The sequence below is a fragment of the Antedon mediterranea genome, chromosome 5 (assembly GCF_964355755.1).
Source record: "Antedon mediterranea chromosome 5, ecAntMedi1.1, whole genome shotgun sequence".
Classification (NCBI taxonomy): domain Eukaryota; kingdom Metazoa; phylum Echinodermata; class Crinoidea; order Comatulida; family Antedonidae; genus Antedon; species Antedon mediterranea.
Window position 1 is genome coordinate 8978679 of NC_092674.1, and position 21557 is coordinate 9000235.

At 31.4% G+C, this 21557-nt stretch overlaps 2 protein-coding genes across 7 annotated transcripts in view; both read right to left on the reverse strand.

The window, feature by feature from the left end:
* Window positions 1-12208, reverse strand: part of LOC140048663 (peripheral plasma membrane protein CASK-like) — a 102818-nt gene extending 90610 nt beyond the window's left edge. For both annotated transcript variants that reach the window (XM_072093434.1, XM_072093433.1), the window contains exons 1-2: window positions 12070-12208; window positions 9352-9451 (exon numbers count right to left, since the gene is read on the reverse strand). In XM_072093434.1, the coding sequence (XP_071949535.1) occupies window positions 9352-9422 (71 nt within the window). In that variant the 5' untranslated portion in view covers window positions 9423-9451; window positions 12070-12208. The remainder of the gene's footprint in view (window positions 1-9351; window positions 9452-12069) is intronic.
* Window positions 12209-12874: 666 nt separating this feature from the next.
* LOC140049485 (protein unc-80 homolog) overlaps window positions 12875-21557 on the reverse strand; it is an 88652-nt gene continuing 79969 nt past the window's right edge. For all 5 annotated transcript variants that reach the window (XM_072094382.1, XM_072094383.1, XM_072094385.1 and 2 more), the window contains 7 exons: window positions 19862-19985; window positions 19295-19507; window positions 18976-19160; window positions 18486-18651; window positions 17537-17647; window positions 17071-17427; window positions 12875-16691 (listed from right to left, as the gene is read on the reverse strand). In XM_072094382.1, coding sequence (XP_071950483.1) covers window positions 16507-16691; window positions 17071-17427; window positions 17537-17647; window positions 18486-18651; window positions 18976-19160; window positions 19295-19507; window positions 19862-19985 — 1341 coding nt within the window. In that variant the 3' untranslated portion in view covers window positions 12875-16506. The remainder of the gene's footprint in view (window positions 16692-17070; window positions 17428-17536; window positions 17648-18485; window positions 18652-18975; window positions 19161-19294; window positions 19508-19861; window positions 19986-21557) is intronic.

The window sequence follows — 21557 nt, forward strand, 5'->3', positions numbered from 1 at the left end:
TCTTTTAAATAAATAATGATCTTTAAATAAGGGTGTTTCTTTCAATTTAATTTCATCAGTATTGTCCTTGAGAAAACACTTGATGATGTGAAAAGTGCTTTTTAACAACAGTTACATTAACAAATGGAATTAAAGAGGCAGTCACGCTTTATCAAATTAAACTAAAAAATCAAATTGATGGGATACTGTGCCTACAGTACTGTGTGTGAATACAGTAAAATACAAAGAATGAAATTAAACAGACAGTCGCACTAAATACAATTAAATTAATGGGATACTCTGGAACGGACTATACCATTATCCAATGAGGGTATGATATTTTAATGTATATTATTAATATTATTTGTTTCGTACAGTGATGTATTCCTCTTTTTACAGAGAGAGGCTAATGTTGGTTTATCCAGCTAAGCTTGGCACAAAATGGACCTTCAATTTTTTCTTATTTTATGTTTTTCCTTTTTATGACAAAACTAGGTTTAGTTAAATCAAACTTAATAAAAGAGTTTAGTAACGTTACAAAAATCTAACATTACAACATGCCAAATAAAATTACTTTCAAACGTAATAATATCCTGTAAGTTTATTTTCTTCTTACTATAATACTAATCGCGTTTAGAAGAAAGTTATAGATTGCCAAAGAAAATAATCATGATTTATGAGATAATAATGGATGTGTAACTAAATTGTATACCAATTATTTGGATAGAATTCCCTCTGACATTTTGTTTCAGTTGTTAATTATGAAATGTTAACATGTTAAGTATATTATTTAAAGGTCACTGTGAAATGTTTTATAATTTCTACCGACAAAAACAAAATAAATATTTGCCTATTCCCAAATACATTACAATCTGTTCGCGATCGCTACTAAAAATACAATGTGATAATCTGGTGTACAAAGCTTGCCTTATGAAGTCATCCATGGAATACAGTGACCCTAACTTACATTACACCGGTCATTGGGTACGGTATATCGACAAGTTCATCTACAGAATACTAGTACTAATGGAACTCATAGAAACCATTTTACACATTTTGGTGCGAACATGCGTGGTAATGCATGTCATTTAATGGGAACAATGTTCGTGTAAGTGTCAACATGGCTTATTAACTCAATTTCATGTGAAAAGGGATTTACTACTGTACTGTACATTGGGTCAGATTCAGTGGGATAGGTTACTGTACTGTATGTCATTGTCATACTATCAGTAGAAATTGGCACTGTTGTAAGTTGGCATGGTGACACAGTTTCAGTTTTAAGCCACACAGTAATTCCTCATCTACAATTGTCTTGATACGGGATACAATTGAAATGTACCGCTTTACGTTTTATTGTTATTTTCATTTCTGTGTCTTATATATGTTTTGTTTGCTTTTGAATGTTTTGTTTTGGCGTCCCTGACACAAGCTTTGCTTTTTTGGTGACGCCACCATTTTGGAAATAAATGTTTATTTTGAATTGAATTGATTTGATACATTTCATATCATGCCATACTGGCCTAACAATGATTAATTTTAAACCATAAAGCATTGTCTATTGACATGATATGGGATATTGCATACACCATGCTATTAATTACCAATGGACTAGTGATGATAGTTTCAAACCATAAAAGCGCCATCTAGAGTAGGCCATGATGGGATAGTTACACTATCTACAGCTGTAATAATACAAGACATTAAAATACAATGCAAAGTTCACTTGTTGACCAATTATGCATTGATTTTACAACCCTGGTTTACTATGTAAATATTAAATCAAATCTGTTTTTTTACTTTATCTTGCACCGATGTCAAATCTGTTCCCAATCGTGTACCTCCAAATACAGTTTGCGGTACTGTTAATTAGCAAAGATTTAAAGCTACATTAACTACAAGTCAGGGATGCGGATTGTGGAGTTGGAAGGGGTGTCAAAGTGATACAAAAGAGTACAAAGCACCGGGCTAGAGATGGTCCGAAAATGACGAAAATATGATATTTAAGAGCAATTTTTTTCATTGATCATTTTCAATGTTTTAATTAACAGAAATTACCATAAAAATGTTTAGGTAGATGATCTGCAGTACTGTAGTTGTGAATAGAGTATAGTGGGGCCAGAATTGTTTTTTACGATTTTATATGTAAATTGAAAACGCCATAATAATGGAAATTTTCTACTCTGCAGGGTACAGTAAGTTACAATAAACACTTTTAATATTCCAACAAATAGAAACTGACATTCTCAATTGCGGTTAAAAACAAGAAAATCGCAGTGAGTTTAAAATTAAAGCCTATTTCCTGATATTTAATTAAAAACATCCTTTAAATTGTTCAGAAAATTCTATAAATTAAACGAATGTCTGCTGTGTACAAATAAAAAACTTCAACTTGAAATTGTAATACAAATAGTTATTTCTAAATACTGTATAGTATTAAAAATTCTTATTAAAAAAATTCTTTTATTTACGCGAATAAAAAAAAACTGCAACATGAATGCCCGCAACAAACGAATGTTGTTAATAAAGAATTTGATTTTGCAAGGTCAACCAATGGTGAATATTTTACAGTACCATTACAGGTAGAGTAGTATAAAATACATTATCTTAATATAATTAAACATCAATTTTCTATTTATAATATTACAATACAGTAGTAAAGCCTTCTTTTGGGACATCCATATTTCCTGATAAAACACTCCACATGTACAGTACGTGAACAGACAAATCAATCAAATCCAATTTCCAACAGATTCTAGACATGTGAACCGGGCTTAAACACTTACTTACACCAGGTCATGGGGTTACAAATAAAGGTCCGTAATATCGTTATCCAGGTCTTTTGAAACATTTATTGTATAATATAATACTATAAGCTATATTGACAGACAGTGAACAATTAATTTTTAATACCATACTGAAATGAAAGAAATTGAACACAAATTCAGGAACATCTACAGTATATTGCATATTTTATAGTAAAGTAAGCCTGAAAAAAAAAATTGTATTCCAAATACGAACTGGAGGGATCATCATGAACACACAATGGAGTATTACAAATGAAACTTCCTCTTTCAGTTTCTTACAGTATAACAATACCACAAGACGTTCTTTTACCTTTAGCATCTCTGATAAACAAAAACCAATAAAAACCCATGGCAAAACTAAACTAAGTACTTACTAAGTTAAATTGTGCATACTGTACAACGTGGTTACCTTTATCCCAGTTATAAAATTAATAAATAATTAAATTTATTTTATTTGAAGTACTGTACAGTATGTCCTGGAAAACTGGGAATACTGTAAATTACATGTTACCATATTTATCCATAATGCAACTAATAAGCTAGCCAGGTTCTCAGCAAGCTTGCCATGCTAACCATGTTTAAATGCCAAACTCCACAGATCCCAGATTAGCTGTCAGCAACTACGGTCAGAACATAGGGACCATTTAAACAATTAAATTCATAATCAAATTGGTTTACTGAATAGGGAATGATCATTCTGGATTTTGATATGATGAATTTCTGACATAGTCCCTTCTCAACATTATTATTAGACTTCTTCAATGGGGTGAAAAATGATAATACTAATGAGAAATTTTAATGGAATATTTTATTTTATAACTGCTACTAAAATTCACAGAAATGATACAGTACTTGATAGAATAACTGTAATATCTTTTAATATTTTTGTCATAATAATTTAATTACTTAGAGAGCCATGATTTTTTAACTTATATACTATACAGTACATTTAATAAATTCTTTCAATATCAGACTCAATGAAAACTGAACAGCATCAAAGGTACAGATTTCCTAAAACTTCATAATCATAACACATTTTCTACTCTACAAAAATATTTTCAGCCAGCAGACCAAGGGTGTTGCCCGATGTACAGTTTGTGAATCTGTAATTTTTACTATTTAATACACTGTCACTAAATAAAACATTTTATACAGTAATTATTGTACTTAGAAATTTAACAGAAAAATAAGCAAGAATCAAAAAAGAGGTACAGTAATGTACTGTAATAAGGGTAATGATTTCGGTTATACAGTTTTTCATCAACCAACCCCTGTTGACTTCCAGTTTGATTCAAAGTCTGATTTGAAAATCCTTAAATGTTCATGTTTTTGTGGGATGATCTTTAAGGTAGTTTTTTTTTTAAACTGATGCAACAAAAACAAATTATATACTTTAAATGTACACTTGACCAGAATATTGATTGATAAAAATAACTATGTGGATTAAAGGCTCAAATATACCATATTATTATTGTTCGTTTGGTATGTTAAGTACTGTGTACTTAAATATCAATGATTTATACAGGTATTGTATGTCAGTATCTATTCTTTAAGAATCAGACACTTAGATTCATATTTAAATAGATTTTTTAGTATACTATGCTGCGTTCAATAGAACTCAATGTTGATGGTTTCCTAATACATCTTTGAAATATGTTCATTTCATTGGTAAAACTTGAAATGAAAAAACAAGTTGCAAACTCTGAATAAAATTTCTTTTTTAACTAGCACTATTAGTATTATCCGTGTAAAAAGGCCCGAGTAAAATTTTTTTTTTTAAAGAAATATAATTTTTCACATTATACACATTCTAGGCCTCTGACTTGCTTATTCTCAGTACTCAAAATAACAACTCAAAGGCCACGGTTATCAGTTTATACTGCAGTAATGTTTACTGTCATGGAAATTAGAAATAGACAGATTATCTGGTTTTATGATGGTTAAAAAAGAGGTTCAAGTAATGTTATCAGTTTAATTAAAAATGATAGCAAGGTCAAGGTACAGAGTTCACAGTCTGTGGTATATTTTACAGGCATTATTCAAAATAGATTGCACAATATAATACTGTACTGTAAAACCAGATTGATTTTACATCATTTGCATATAATAGCTATTTATGTATGTTATTACAATATAACTTCATTTTACCACATGGTGCATTTAGTGTACAATAGAAACACAGTATTTGAAAGTAGCTAAGCTGCTATACTTTTGAAATATAATGCAGATTGTACAGTATGAATTAAATGATTTTAAAATGAGTATTCTGATGCTTATAAAAAATTATTACTAGTTAATTTGTTTTAGGTTTAGACAAGGTCCTTACTTGGCTGTGGCACAGTTTACAAACTTATTATTACTATGAAATTCTATTATTATTATTATTTTTAAATTTTACTAATTATTATCTACAGTACATGATTCTGTTGGATACTTTCCTTTTTTTAGAAATACTTGGTTTCTTTTCTTTCACTTTTAAATCTCAATACAATACTGAACTACAGTGGTATAGTTGAATGCTTTCTGAAAAAAATTCTCATAAACACCTATTCAAGAGACGCCTCTATTTTTGGGTCTCGGAGATGTCCTCTTATGTGTTCTTTTCTACACAGAACATAAACTATGGTACAGTACAGTACAGTATGTTATCGGGGTAGAGAGAACCATGTATAGTTACTGTATCCCTCCTAAAACGCTAATCGTCTTTAGACATTGCGCGTCTCACTTGTGTTCGCCACTCGGTACGTTTTTGAGCAAGCATGTGTATAGGTCCGCGTGTGAAAAGTTCAGTTTCCTTTTTTATGTTTGCCATCCATGTTGTTTTTGGTCTTCCTTTTGGTTTTTTGGTCTTTCTCTGAGCCTCTCCGAGTGCGATCTTAGCTGTATGTTTGTAAAATAAACGTCATACTACTAATGAAAACCTACAGTACAGTAATAATATCCAGTTCAAATTCTGTCAGTCAATAAAAATAATCAATTAGCTAAATCTGATCCGTGGAGCTGTTATGAAGGCAATTTGTGAAATTACCAGTATGATGGCCCATCAAAGAGAATTACATTTTATAGATCTACTCCATTAAACAAACCACAGTATCTTTAAGCAATAAAAAAATCTTCCATCTTTAATCTATACACAGTACTGTAGCCATAATTAATTAGTAGTAACTAGTACTAGTACTGTACGAACTGTTATGAATCCTATCTAGTGGAGCTTACTATAATATTGTAGTAGACATACAGTTCCACTCTACAAATAACAAAGTGCAATAACTGTAAAACTGTATACAGTACAATTCAATACAGTATAACTCCCAATTAGTGGACACTTTTTTTTGGTTTGGTGTTCAGTAAATAGTGATTCTTTACAAATTACAGTGTTAGTTATTGTAGTATTTGCTTGTTCATTTCACAAGAAAATGTCTCCTTTATAGGGATGTTCCTAAATAGAGGTTTTCCAAAAAAGGGGGATTCAAACAAATCTACAATCATAATGTAACATGTTTTCTTATGTTATTATACTGTATCTACAGTACAAGACTTGCATTAAATCTACAAAATTATAAATGTAACTTTCATGTTTTCCTATGTTATTATACTGTCTACAGTACAAGACTTGCATTAAATCTCAAAATGCATTAAATTTAATTGAAATGTTGAATTGCAATCAAAATTCTAGATAGATCTACTGTAGCTCCATAAAAATAAACCCACCCAACATTGTTCTCCCCGCCCATCTCTATTATTAACAATGATTTAAAAATAAAAGTCTGGGTTACCCGGACAATAATCACCCATAATTATGGAACGCCGTTTACGCAACATTTCGATGATATGAATTTTATGACGCGATATGTGAATGAAATGCATCGATATGAATTGAATGGCGTGATATATGAATGAAATGTTTTGAATTGAATGCTTTGAATTGAATGTTTTGAATGAAATGTTTTGAATGAAATGTTTTGAATGAAATGTTTTGAATTGAATGTTTTGAATAAAATGTTTTGAATGAAATGTTTTGAATGAAATGTTTTGAATGAAATGTTTTGAATTAAATGTTTTGAATGAAATGTTTGAATTGAATTGAAAAGTCAAACTATTGGCGGCGTATGTCATTCCGCTCGCGATTTTTTTTCAACCTCTTAATAGGCCTAAGCATGGGTACCCTCATCTCCTTTCAACGCTGTCATCAATATGAATCCTTTACAGAGACTCCCTAACAGACCTGAAACATTGGAATACATATTTCCGAACCCAGGTCTGTTAGGATTCTCTGTAAAGGCAGCGTGGAAGAAAGGAGATGAGGGTACCCAGGCTTAGGCCTAAGAGGTTGAGAAAATAATCGCGAGCGAGAATGACATACGCCACCAATAGTTTGACTTTTCAATTCAATTCAAACATTTCATTCAAAACATTTCATTTAAAACATTTCATTTAAAACATTTCATTTAAAACATTTCATTCAAAACATTTCATTCAAAACATTTCATTCAAAATATTCAATTCAAAGCATTCAATTCAAAACATTTCATTCATATATCGCACCATTTAATTCATATCGATGCATTTCATTCACATATCGCGTCATAAAATTCATATCATCGAAATGTTGCGTAAACGGCGTTCCATACATAATAATAGATGTCAGAAAACAATGTCAGAGAGTAAACAATGGAGAATCCATGTGTAAACATATCATAGCTGATAAAAAGCCAAAAGGTTCACTAGAGTAAACTTTTCAAGCCTACAATAATTGTCCATTTGATTTTATTTCGAAACATTTCACAATGCATAATCAAAACCATTTAAACTACTGTTCAAGCCTACAAAACTTGTCCGTTTGATTTTATTTCGAAACATTTCACAATGCATTTCAAAACCATTTAAACTACTGTTCAAGCCTACAAAACTTCACTTGTCCATTTGATTTTATTTCGAAACATTTCACAATGCATTTCAAAACCATTTAAACTACTGTTCAAGCCTACAAAACTTGTCCATTTGATTTTATTTCAAAACATTTCACAATGTAAAATCAAAAACATTTGAACTACTACTATAAGGTTATTTTGTCACTACTTACTACATCTTCTAGAATATTGTGAAATTTCTGATACAGTGGGTAGTTTATAATGGATAGCTACTATGACATAATAACTGTACCTTAACCTTGCAGCACAATTAGAATAAAATTGATTGTTTCTTGAGGTCATCTTACATGTTTCTTTTAACTTGTCAAGGGTGTCAAATTTATAAATGTTCATTGTCAAACGACTAATTGCCTAACAAATGAAAGTTTTACTGTACATCCTGGGATAGCAAGTTCAATGAGATTCTACACTAATAATGCTATATTAGTGACTATACGAATACAATAATACATGACGACACAAAAATTTAAACTACCTGTATCATATTGTTGCTTTACACATTTCTTTTGTTGATTATATTTATTTAGCGCATTCCACAAACAATGTCATCTCAAATGCGCTGGAAATGTTACACTTTTTAAGTACATGCTTCTCCTCTAAACGGTCAGGTCATGTCGTGCTGTCAACTACGGTGATATTTTATCTGACCACGACAGTGGCTGTGTGAGCGAGCACACCGGAGTAACCTTCAACTTGTCTCAAAAGATGGTACTTGTTTGTACTATGTTCTTTTAAGTGTAAATGAGCATTAAATGTGTAAACTAATGTTTATACAGTAGTCCTTATCCGAGAAGACACGTTCTACTGTACTACAAGATCGTGGAGCGAGTGAGTATCAAACCCTTGTCATATGGATTACAATTCAACAGTCTTACCAATCAGCCACTCACTGTCAATGTACTGCTTTCTCTTTACGTTCTTTTCCCCCATTTTCTTTACTCTAAACTTTACTACACTTAGGACTGTACTTGGGACTCTACTGTAGGGTCCAAATCTTAAGAAACAAATAGTCTTTTTATTCTAAACTTGCTGTATATTGATTGGAAAAATCAATTGGAATATTAATTTACACAGTACAGTAGTATTAAATTTGTTATCAATGTTCTGAATTATGACCTTCCTTTATAGTATTAGTATCTTGGTTAAAAACTGTACAATTATATTTTTGTTAAATACAAATTTATTATTGAAAGAACAACAGTTTATGTTGTTCTAAAATAATCAAGTATACTCAAATGACGAAATATACAACCCTGTCAGGGGAAATAGGAAATCTGCATTGGATTCAAAAGCATACTTTCAGCATTAGTGGAAACAGCCAATTAACACAGTGTTCATTGTAATTTAAATATTCTGTATATAGTTTACTGCATTAATCTAAGGCCCTGTCTACACTATCAAACTAGTTTGACAAAAAAAGTGGGACGTGTCCAAATATTATAGTCCATATATGGGCACATCACATTTTTTTGTCACATATAAAGTTTGATATTGTAGACAGATCTACGATAAATGTAAATTGGACTAGTCATTTTATCTTTAGAAAATTATACTTTATTTAAATGCATTTATTTCTTATTTTATACTATTACATTTTGAAATTAAGTAAGCTATTGGTATTAGTATTAGTGACTTACTTTCCAATAACTTCACATAATTCGTAGACATCATCAAATAAAAGATCATCTTCAGTGGTGTAGTCAGCCATAGTAGTTTAACTCCCACAGAAATATTAAACTACAAAACAAGAAAACAATTTTAATAAAAATAAATAAATAGCACACTATTACTACTATGCAAAAGTCAATAAAAGTTAAAAATGCGAGTTTTCAAAGCTGCCTTAAAATGCTACCTGTAGGTCACCTAGGGACTAATAGGTCACTGAACTTCTGGCATCCATCCATCCATATCTATTTTTGGCCTTTTTAATGTATGTGGTGAATGGCAATTCATTACAAGCCTGTTTTCTACAACAAATTTATTAGCGCAGAGTGTCAGCATTCATTCACATCATATACAGTACAGTATTTTAATTGAATTCCATTTTTGTTTTCACTTTAATGAAATTTAACTACGGTAGTTTGAAATTAGTAGTTCTATACTTTTTGCAAATCAAAAAAATTGCGCAGCCAATCAGATCTAAGGTAATGAGTTGTCACGCATTTATGAGCTCTAATCTAATGCAAATCCAACAACAACAAAAATCACAGCTATTCGCTTTTGTTTGTACTGGAAACTAAAAGGATACTTAGTGCTTTTTTTTTTCACAGGTGAAGGAGTCTACCTAGCACTTGGTGTCTAGACACAGGATCACACACTTTCCCTATTCATTTTTCGCAATACAGTTTACATACAGAACAGTACAGAAAGAAAATACAGCAACTTTTTCTACAAAGTACAGTAGCTTCGTAGATAGAACGTAGGCTACATTGTTGGCTTCATAGGTTACATTGTTGGCTTCATAGGTTACATTGTTTGGCTTCGTAAACCTCAATAAACAACTTTCAATAAGCTATGTTTGTAATCTTAATAAACAACCCTATGATGTTCTTAGTGAACTAACCAGGTGTGAAAATTAATATGCTAATTTTGACTGGCGGAGGACCAAGTTGTAAATTAAAAAAACAATAAGTAAAAATGGTAACAATAAATAGGAGCTGTGTATGGAATTGGAAATAACTATGCTAGCTATATTTACACCAGTATTGATACAATAAAAAAACTATAAAAAAAACATCCCTGGTGGTAAAATGGTGATACAAAATGATGGTCAATTAAGAAGATGGTTATTTAAACAAAAAAATGTTTTCAAATAAAAAATGATACCAATGGGTTTTCCAACTTTATATTTATTGATTATATCTAGTACTCTTAGCTAGGTGCAGATGTAGCCACTTCGTTCATTTTTTCCATTGAGCCTCAAGAGAGAAGGATTATTAATATTATTAAAATCCAACTTTTATTATTTTTACTAACTGTCCTTTAGTAGCCTTTTAGTAAGTCAATTATATTATTAGCGCTTTAGAAAATACTTTATTGTATTACGACATAACAAAACATACATACACCATTCCCAAACAAACTGGTAGGGCCTAGCTAGGCCTAATTCAAACAAGAAGAACCAACTTAATTAACTATATTATAAATACACACTTTAATTATTACCTAGGCTAGGCCCTAGGTAGCTACTAGCAAAACCGCTAGAGGGCAGCAGACATCTTTAGGGAATAGACAAGTGTGACCCTTAACCTGTTAAAAAGGGGTCAACTTGCGCATGAATTTACGAACTCTGATTGGCTATTCAGAAAAAACGAATGACTGTACGATCTTTTCCGGAAAATTCCGATGAAAAATTTGAAATTTCTTTGCCCACATGTCTTCGCGATGACATTTTATTTTGGGCTCGAAATGTTAGTAAAATCAGAAAAAATCGAAAACATGCCTAATATTTTGGGATTTTGCTTATATATTTTAGATATATTTATATTTTAACAGTGTACGCCTTTGGTTTTACATAAATATCACCTATATTGGATCACAAAAGGTTTTTAATCACCTGATGCTAGGTGAGTAAGCAATTCTAGGCCGCGAAGTGCCTGATGACGTCATCACACAGCCTGGCTGAGGTGGGGGTATTCCTCCGGGACATTCGCGCAGTCCGGGGAGAGGGTAAACATAAAATAAGTACTTTCTATCTTATTTTTGTGATTTTGACACAATTTCCAAACAAAATGTGGTATTATGCAAATATATATTTGTCACCATCAACTTTCTAATTAAAAATATGTTCATAAAATGTATTTATATGTGTTTTAGTAGTATTTTCACCCAGTGACTATTTGTGTACAAGGTCACAAACGCGGGGTGGGGATTCCTATGTAAACAAAGGATAGTGATGGTGCCAAATTTTTACACCTTATTTTATTCATAACTTTCGAAATACTCAATCAATTTTGTTGATTTAAAGTTTAAAATGCTTACGATTACATACTCTTTCAAACTGAACACTATTCAAATGCAGAAAGATAAATTGAAAAATATATGCCAGTCCCTACCCTAGGCAGTATTCTGGTCAGCTGAATTGTCATAAATAAATGGCCCACATGTCCCTTTTTGTTGATACTTTGTTAGTGTCGCAGAAGTGAGGTTATTGTCATGAGCAAAAACTCAAACCATCATCGTATCGAACGTTATTATTTTTGACACAAGCCAGGCCAGGCATGCAGAGGGTGGCGCAGTGCAGTGCAGTCAGTTATAAACCGAGCGAGCCTACCAAACCTAGTTTAGGCCTAGCCTAAAAGGTAAAATGACTATCAATAACTTTTTGTTTTATGCTACAAATTGGTCATACTTACATTCTAAAAAATACTATATCGTCTGTTTTACAGACTTCACCTATAATGAACGATCTTAATAAATTCCTTTATAGAACATACAAAGTTATACTCGGTACAACATCGAAAAATTGTATAAGAAATTTAGTGCACACACAGGGGCTGGGCAATTATAGCACGCATGCGTAGCGACCTCTGGAGTATGATGGGATAGTGGTATTTTGTAGACGTTTGTAATAAAAGACTAATAACTTTATATCCACGTAAGAGGGCTATTACTCTCTGGAAACAAAGACACTATCTTTGCCGGAAAGCACTCAGAAACTGAGTGAAGTACTTCAACATTTTTGTCAGAGATGGAGCATGTTGAAAGATACATGTTTTGTCTTTAGGTATTATAATGGTTCAAATCCTGCTGGGATTTATAATTTTTGATTTATATTATTATTATTCATTATTTAATTTATGTTTATTATTATTTGATATTATATTATTCGTACAATTATTGTTTTTTTAAGTCCTTATCTAAGACAACTTGTTCTACCACCAACAAGAAAAAAACAATGGTCTTAACAGCTTGGCCACTCGACTGATGTGTTGGTACATGTCAAAGCATATGTCCATGTCAAATTTTGCCAAGTAATCAAATTCAGTCAGTTGATTTCCCTTTCTTTCCAACAATTGAATTGCTACAATAATAGTTGCAAACGACAAATCAGATTTCCTCCAAACTCTGTCAGTATGACTGACACCACAAAACTATGGTCATTTTGATGGTCCAAATACACTCAATAACAATCAATGACACAAAATAAAAAGTTCATTTTTCAAACTCAATATATTTATTTCATATACATTATGCTTATAGTAATACATTAAATAAATAATATATATTTCTTTTAACTTATTAAAACTGTCACTGTTACAGTATGCATCACCATCGTAGCAGCAATGATAAATGTAATACTTTTTTTTTATCTAATACTTTAAATTTTGCAGGTTACTAAAATGCCACTAATGACATACTTTGGTCTTAAACACTTTGTTAATAAATTTAAATCTAACGAAACAACAACAAAAAAACCTCAATCGATATAAAAAAAAACATTAGATCAAGTTAAAAACCATTAACTTTTAGATATTTGTGAACAAACTTGGATCCAAGAGATATTAATATATAATAAGGAAATGTATATATATATATATGTAATCATAATTTTCAATCATATTGAGACTAGATATAGATATATAAAACCCTTCATCAAACATATGAAACTCATTTTTAATTCTCTTCTCCCTTTTATTCTGAAATAGTACAGAAGTACACAAATCAAAGAGGATGACAGTTGATATTGACATGAAATAATTGTTTGTTCCCGTGTTTGTTCAACTAGTAGGGGCCGAAGCATGTGAATGGAAATGAAGCTTTTTACTGTTCCGTCAACAAGCCTATAAGCAATGTTTAAACAAAATTAAATTTAACATTCTAAAAACTAAAATAAAATAATATAATAATGTCTAAATCTGTTCTTATAAATTAATGGCAAGTAGGTTAACTTCTTAAATTATATAATTTAAAAAAACATTTATATAAAAAGTATTACACATTATTGGTTGAACTATCTATTCTTTAGTAGAATAATATATGGTTATAAAAAAATACTTAAAACTTTACAATTACCCTTTGAGTCATAAAAAAACTATGTTTTTCAAATTTAGTTTACGTTTCAGTTTTATTCCGCAGCATAACAAAACAATTTTTGGCTGCGGAAACTTAGAAGAAATCCGGAATCCACATACATGATATTTGCCTAAATACAGCAGAATATGGGTGTTAGGACACCCATATTCTGGGAAAACTATCCGAATGAACAGGAGCTAATATAGATTATAGCACTATGGTAATACCCTATTCAGACCTTATTCAGGGGACATCTCTATTAAAGAGACACTATGTTAGGTATTGAAGGTGTCCCCCTTCTGTATAAACTCTTTCTTAATAAATCTATATTTGTGCTATATAAAATGCACTGACTACCAAAACAAAAAACAAAACAAAAACAACCAGTATAAAGAAACATAAAAACAATTTTAAATTCCTACAAAACTAAAGAAAAAAAATGTCCAAAAACATACACATTCAACAATATTTATATACCACACCTAAAGCAGTAAGATAACAATATAAACTTTAATTATATATTATATGATTTTTATATGTTTATCCTTTTAAATGTTTATATTTTCAATAAATGTTATGAAGAACTCAGACACGTTTTGTATCTATCTTATCCTACACCTATAATACTGAAGAAGGCTACTACTAAGTTCTGGTACGATTGAAGGGATGAGAGAACCATAGCTGCAGTGAGTCGCTCTAAGCACAAGTGATAAAACAGCATTTGATTTAAACTAACAACCTCATACAGTACAGTAAAAAAAAGTTTTAAAAAAAAGTTTTAAAGTAACTATAAATATTGTTAAATTACCAAATTTGTCGAGTTCAATTGCCGAGTGGTTAAGCACTGTACCACAGAGCCATAATATCAGCACAGGTTTACAACATTCCTCGGCAATAGTTTTGAATAAAAGTTCTTAACTGGAGAACCAGAGTACACTTCTGTATTGTATGTACTTAACCATTGCATCTCTTGAAGTGTATGGCATTACTCCCGTGTTCTGGTCCTATATAGCTCCTTATCATCGCATTTGAGCTACAGCCCTAGCAGTTAAATCAATTCGTTACAGAAACCACAATCGTGGTGTAAACTAACTAATAATCAAATTCTAAGTCAAATTTAAGTTATAGTATTCAATTGCACTACATACTGCAAGACAATGCAGAAAATGATCAAATAAGACAAAGTGGGAATTCCATTAATAGACCACCAAAAGACAATGACGTAATGATGTCACAATCTTTGAGCCACTGGCTGGCATTTAAACATTTTTACATTACTAAATATGTTTAGCCACATTCCAAGATTTTTATCTTTTACTAAACATCATTGTTGAACAAAGTTGTTTTTTAAAAAATCAATTAAATCAACTATTCTACACTAATTGTAATTCACTCAATGGCTCTGATTTAGTAGCTTCCATTCACTCTCTGCAAATCATAGATATAGTTCTGTAAATACTGCAAATTTGGAAAAAGTTTCAGAATTAAAAAAAAGGGAGGAGGTACCAGTTATAATGACCGAGTTTGGAGGTACCAGTTGTAATGACCGAGTTTGGAGGAAATCAGATTTGTCCTCTGCAACTAGTGGCATTTTAAAATATTCCCAGAAAGAAGAATAACCAGGCTAAAAAACAGGGATTTGAATGAAATGTCAGATATTAATTTGATGTGAGAAATGCAGGTGGTCCATCATCATTGTCACTATTGTCAAATCTGTTACTACCTTGTTTAGCCAAATAAATAAACTCTATATAACTATCTTAAATAAATAATTTCATAAATTTTAAAGCAGCGATACCAATATATAATTTATCTTAAATAAATCGTAAATCTAAAATATCAACGATTGCGTTCTGTTCTAGTCATTGCAGATTGAATTATATAGGCAGAGTCAAATACTAGTTAAAGGCTTCATAAACACACATTATATACTTTCAAATATCATAATATATGAATGACCGAGTATAATTCAATGCTCAAGTAAAATCCCACCACTAATTTTTTGACTACTCTGGAATACCAGTAACCAAATCACAGTTGGTCTACCAGAAGTAACCAGATCCTAGTTAAAACCAGTTAATTCAACTGGTTTCAACTGGAATTTTCTCCTAAAAAATTCCATTGGAATGAATTTCCCAAAAATATCATACTCGGCCATCCTGAATCGATACTTGGTCATATAATCTAATATACCCATTTAAACAATTTTGGATGGAAGATCATTTTTTACATTAATTTATTTACAGCTACAGTGTTCTTTCCACCCAAGCACCATGGTGGTGAGAACTCCCTAGGTCATTTTTCTAAAACCAATAAATCCTAATTTCCTTACTAGATATGATGACTATGACATTTCATCTCCTGACATCCAAGGTAAATAAATAATTAATAATTATTATTACTAATAATTAAACTGGGCAATGTTAAATATTTTTCCAACATGTAATCAATTGTAAGTTTTTAACCATTATTTTTAGAGCACCAGTTATTCAATTTGTTTCTGCTTCCAAGAAATTTCGTAATAAGTAATTTATTCACACACTTTTTAACCAGTTAATTACTTGCAGAAGAGAAATTACAAGAGAAATAGGAAGACTGTCAGGCTTGCAAGAGAAGCAGGGACACTCTCAAACTTGCAAAAGAAAAAGGTTGTTATTCAGAGTTTCAAACTATTATGCTCAACCTTAAAGCACAGGAGTTATTGATCAAGGTATAGTAGAGGTGTCATCAGACACAGTGCTTGATGCTTGGAGAGAACACTACAGATACAATGTTTCTTAAGTTATTTTAACATTGTCTACACCATTCTCTTTTGTGTTACTAATGATAATGACTTCTGATAGTAGTGCACTTGCTTCCGAGTATTCTTCATCATTGTTACCTAGCGCATGCTGCTTTACTCCCAGCAGCAAGCAAGACTCGGTAGCACTCTCATCATCTTCCTCTTTTTCTTGAACATCATCTTCAAAAATAGAAAAAAAGTGACAACTTTAACTACTTGTGAAAAGATGTTGATTGGATAAAAAGTCTAATTGCTGCGATAGAATTGCCAGGATTTCCACTTGTGTTAACTACCAATTACAGTACAGTATAATTCTACAGTATCATAGGCAATGTATCTCATATAAGGCCTGTACTTAATAAGGTTAATTTAAACTAATAATGGTCCATGATATAGCTGTTTTGGCAATTTTGTAAACTCTAGCAGATTTGATTATCATTATTTTCTTTTAAAAAATATTTTCAAAAACATTTTATAATTGTACGAATTTGGTGTGAACTGAACCCATTTTTCTCAGGGCACTGGAGCGAATCTGGGAGCAGTGTGAAAGCAGCTTTACCTGGTATGCAATCTTCCTGTAAAGTTTCCATACTCCTGGTCAGTGCATCTGATCGAAGTCGCCTTGTACTCGCTCTGTTACTTGGTATTTTCTTAATTCGGCGTTGGAATTTCTTTCCTGGGGAGTTGTTAGGTGTCTCCACATTAGCCACAGGGGATGATTGAGGGCTTTCTTCAGTTTCAAGTCTTTCTTCTTGTTTTACCTGCTCCACAGTATCTACTGTATCCGTTGACGGTTTCTCCAGGTTTTCACGGAAGACCTCTGTAAGTTCCATTGTGTTATCACGTCCACCACGCACCGAGTGGCGTACACGTCTTGTACTCTGCTTGGGGCGTTTAGTGGTTGTGCGAATAGTAGCTGAAAATTTAATATTATATCATTTTTTTTAATTAGATATACTTATATATCGCACATTTTCAATCGCAATATACAATTTATTTTATCTAAAGGTGAACTTTCTACTTACTTTTTCTTGTAAATCTGTCTTTCAATGATGTTTTTCGTAAAAATGGCGGTGTTCTACCCGTCTTAGACTGATAGTTGGTCTCCATAATTTCATCTGTCATTTTTGTGTGATCTAAAAGTACATGATTATGAATAATTATAATAGCATCTTTTTAAATCTTTCATTGGGGATATATTTTCCACAATGCACATCAAGCATGACATTTTGGAAAGAGTCTAACATTCCTCTCTCTTAGCATAAGACCCAAAAAGAAACATGCTTGTTAAGCGTCACCGGACACTCTTGATTATACAGCCGCCTTTCTTCTTTTTTTCCCCCATATACGACGAAAAGTTCCGTGGCCCGGCCAAGCCCCAGAGGGATGTTGCATCTCATGAAACATTTCGTCCTATGAGACGTTTTTTTACCCCTGAGTCGCTGCAGCCCATTCGATTGTGTTTTAAAGTGCAAACAAATATATCAACGGTAGCGGTACCTGTACAGTTTACAACAATTGATAAATTGTATTTGCGATACTCTATGTTTTGAATAAATGATACACTTCTCTTCTCTTGTTTATTTAATATTCTACTGTGAACAACTGGCGATTGAAACATTAGCCCGCTCGCGACCGGGAACCAGAATAAAGCACGATCCAGCGAGTTAAAAATGTTTGTGTGGCGGTTTATTAACCATGTGAGAATGACAGCGAGTGCGTATCTAATGATGTACAAGGCGGTGATCGCGCAAAAATATACCTCCATAAAAAGTTTAAACAGAAAAAAAACCTCCCCCCTCCCCTGAAAGTTTATGAGGGTGTGATGCTTAACAAGTATTTTTTTTCTTTGGCCTAATCTAGCATTACATGTTGTTTACTAAAGATGTTGATGCTCAAGAATAGCAACCTCTATGGTTTAATAAAGTTGTTTAATAATGTTTTTTTGATGTTTCTTCATTCAAATGTACTCACCTCTTGGTACATACATATGGTCTCTAAGATATCGAACCTCTTGAGCCAATTCTGTGAGTGTATCTCGCTTTGATTTAGGTTGCGGTACAAAATGACATCTCAATTTCTTGGCAATGTATTGTTGAAAAGTTATCTCAGCTTCAGTCTCACAGATCATCTTTAACATCTATAAGAAAAATTAAAATATAAACAAAATATGATTTGTGAAAAAAAAAAATACTTTGTGAAAAAAATATACATTTATATACTCTATAGATATAAAGTAAAAACACAGACTATAAGAGTTACCACCGCTTCACTAAAGGATCATAACAACATTTTAGTACTGCGGTTACATTTTGTTTAACTTATTTATGCCATTATTTGGGATGCCTTCCTTGGGGTAGTCATACACACTGTTTAGTTTTAACCAACTTCATTCTATTCCTACATTACTGCAATAAAAAATGTGGTTACTGCAGTACCAGTAGAAAAATTATACTTTAATTACCTTGAATGCAATATATGGCTGCAACATAATGTAAAGAGGTGTTCGGACAGTGAGAACGAAATCCAAGAAACTCCACAAGGCATCCCCACCAAGCATTTTGGAGCCCATTTCTTTGATTGTGTTAGATATGCGATACCAGTCTGAGCCAAGTTGTTTCTCGAAACACACGATCATGATTTTCAAACCTTCAATTGAAACAAAATTATCTTCATTAATGCTTATTTAACATAAAAATTAAATGTGTCTTTGGTACACTTAAATCGAAATAATTAAAATAATAATAATCAATGATTATTTTTAATAGAGTTAATTTTCATACCAAGAAATGCTGCCTCGTACAATGATTCTGACACAGGCGCATTTGGGTCACGGTACGTTATGCCTGAATGACTTGGTAAGTCTGAGAATGACGATGCGTGATGATGATGATGCTTCGTGGACGTTGGTATACGTTGCTTATTCGGTGGGAGTAACGCATAAATTATCATACTCAGCGCAAACGAAACATCCTTTTCTCGAATCTTTGGCGAGTCTGAAGATAAAAGAGAATTATTTAAAAAGCACTGGTATGCCATTCTATGAAAAATTGTGTGACGTAAGTTTTTTCCACATCCAAATGGTATATAAATGTTATCAATAATTCCTGCACCCAACCAATCATTTATTCATAGAAGTACTGATTGGTGGTGACCAATGAAATGAACAATACAGGACCGGTATGAATGCACATTCAATTTTGCCTTGGATTTGTAGGTTGGTGAATAACGTACTTGTCTCTTAATCCAAAGGTCCAAGACTTAACTCTGACCCATAATATAGTTAATTGCTACTGGATGTGTTTAAATAAGATTAAATAAAAAATAATGCTGAAAAACAGAAACAGTACCTTTTCGGGAGCAACCAACTCGTAAAATAAGAGGCAGTATAAGATTTAAAAGAATACTCTCAGTACGTTCCTGTGATGAGAAAACTGGCATCCCTCCAAACACCTGCTCTAGCGTGTATGTATCCTAAACATTATCAATCATAATTGAAATTTATTCAAGAATATAATTAATATATATATAATATATAAGATGAAGATGATATAAAATTAACGTATTGTTCCTTGAAAATGACAATTTGTGTATCAAAATAAATAAATGTTGTTGAACATAAATCAGAGTATAAAACATTATTCCTCTTTAAAATGTTGCAACAGATATTGATTTTTTGCCAGTCAGTTTTTATCAGAATCTGGATAAGCACTGTATTTTACTATTATTAAACTTTAGAACTTGCCTAAAAATTCAGTTATATAAAATGTAATACTTTTGATAAATATTGTCAAAATCCGGGAACAACAGATCTTTACCAGTCATACAATGTAATGAACAGTTTGGAACCAAAACCAACAAACACACCAACGACATAAACCAAACTAATGGAAAATGATCATAGTATTTTTATCCAATAATGTATACAATAACTCTGTTGTTGTAAAAGTACATAATACTAAAGATATTATGTAAGATAGCATGTGTCTATCTCTTCTTTTACATACTTTTCTTACATTGCACGCACATTTAGTGATGCAAATTGATACTTTAAAAAATGAAAGAAAAATTAATATTATAAAGTAATGAAAAAAAAGTATGGCATAATATTATTATGTAACTGAATATTAAAAAAGAAAGTTGATACAACAATGTCTTGTAATTAACAATGTCTTATTTGATCAAATGTTTCATAGATACTGGAATTTATCGGTATTTTGTGATAAAAATGTAGTTCTGTATGCAAGAAAGAAGATTCAGATAAAATGTATCTGGATATATTATTTTCTGATAAAATAATATGTTTCTGATAAAATGAAGATTTTCTGGTGAATTGTATTTATGAAAAATGTCTGAAAAGTTTCTGATGAAATATGTATTACTGATGAAATGTTTTCTGCTTAGAGTTCTGATGAAATTTATCATTCTGATCAAATGTTTTCTGAAGATTTTCAGATAAAATGTACTGTTTCTGAGAAATGTTGAATAGTGTCTGATAAAATGTGTTTCTGAAAAAAAGTTCTTTTGCTAGTTTTCTGATGAAATATGTGTTGCTGATTAGTTTCTGATGAAATGTATTACACTACATATGATCAATACAAGCTATGTACCATAGTGATTACCAGAGATGAGTGAATACAAACTGTATCGCAAGCTACTCTGAAACTTTCATTAAATACTGCAATATGGTAGTTTTACATTATCAAAATACTGTAATACTAAATACACAAGCAAAAGCTGTTATTACACCATACCAAAAGATGATAAAATACACGCATCCTAAAATCACAGAATGTTTACTTTTACAAAATAAATCATATGGGTTAAACAATGAAATATATTTGTAATATTTAATATACCCGACTTTACAACCATGCTAAATAATGAATATTCATATAATATAGGTAACATTATAAACAGTCATAAACAAATTATAAATATTCATGCCTTTTATGCTTTTTCTGTAAACATGCTTTATTAAATTTATAACAAAACAATACAAAATTACATATTAATTTTTGTTATTCACCTTTTAGCATGCAAACA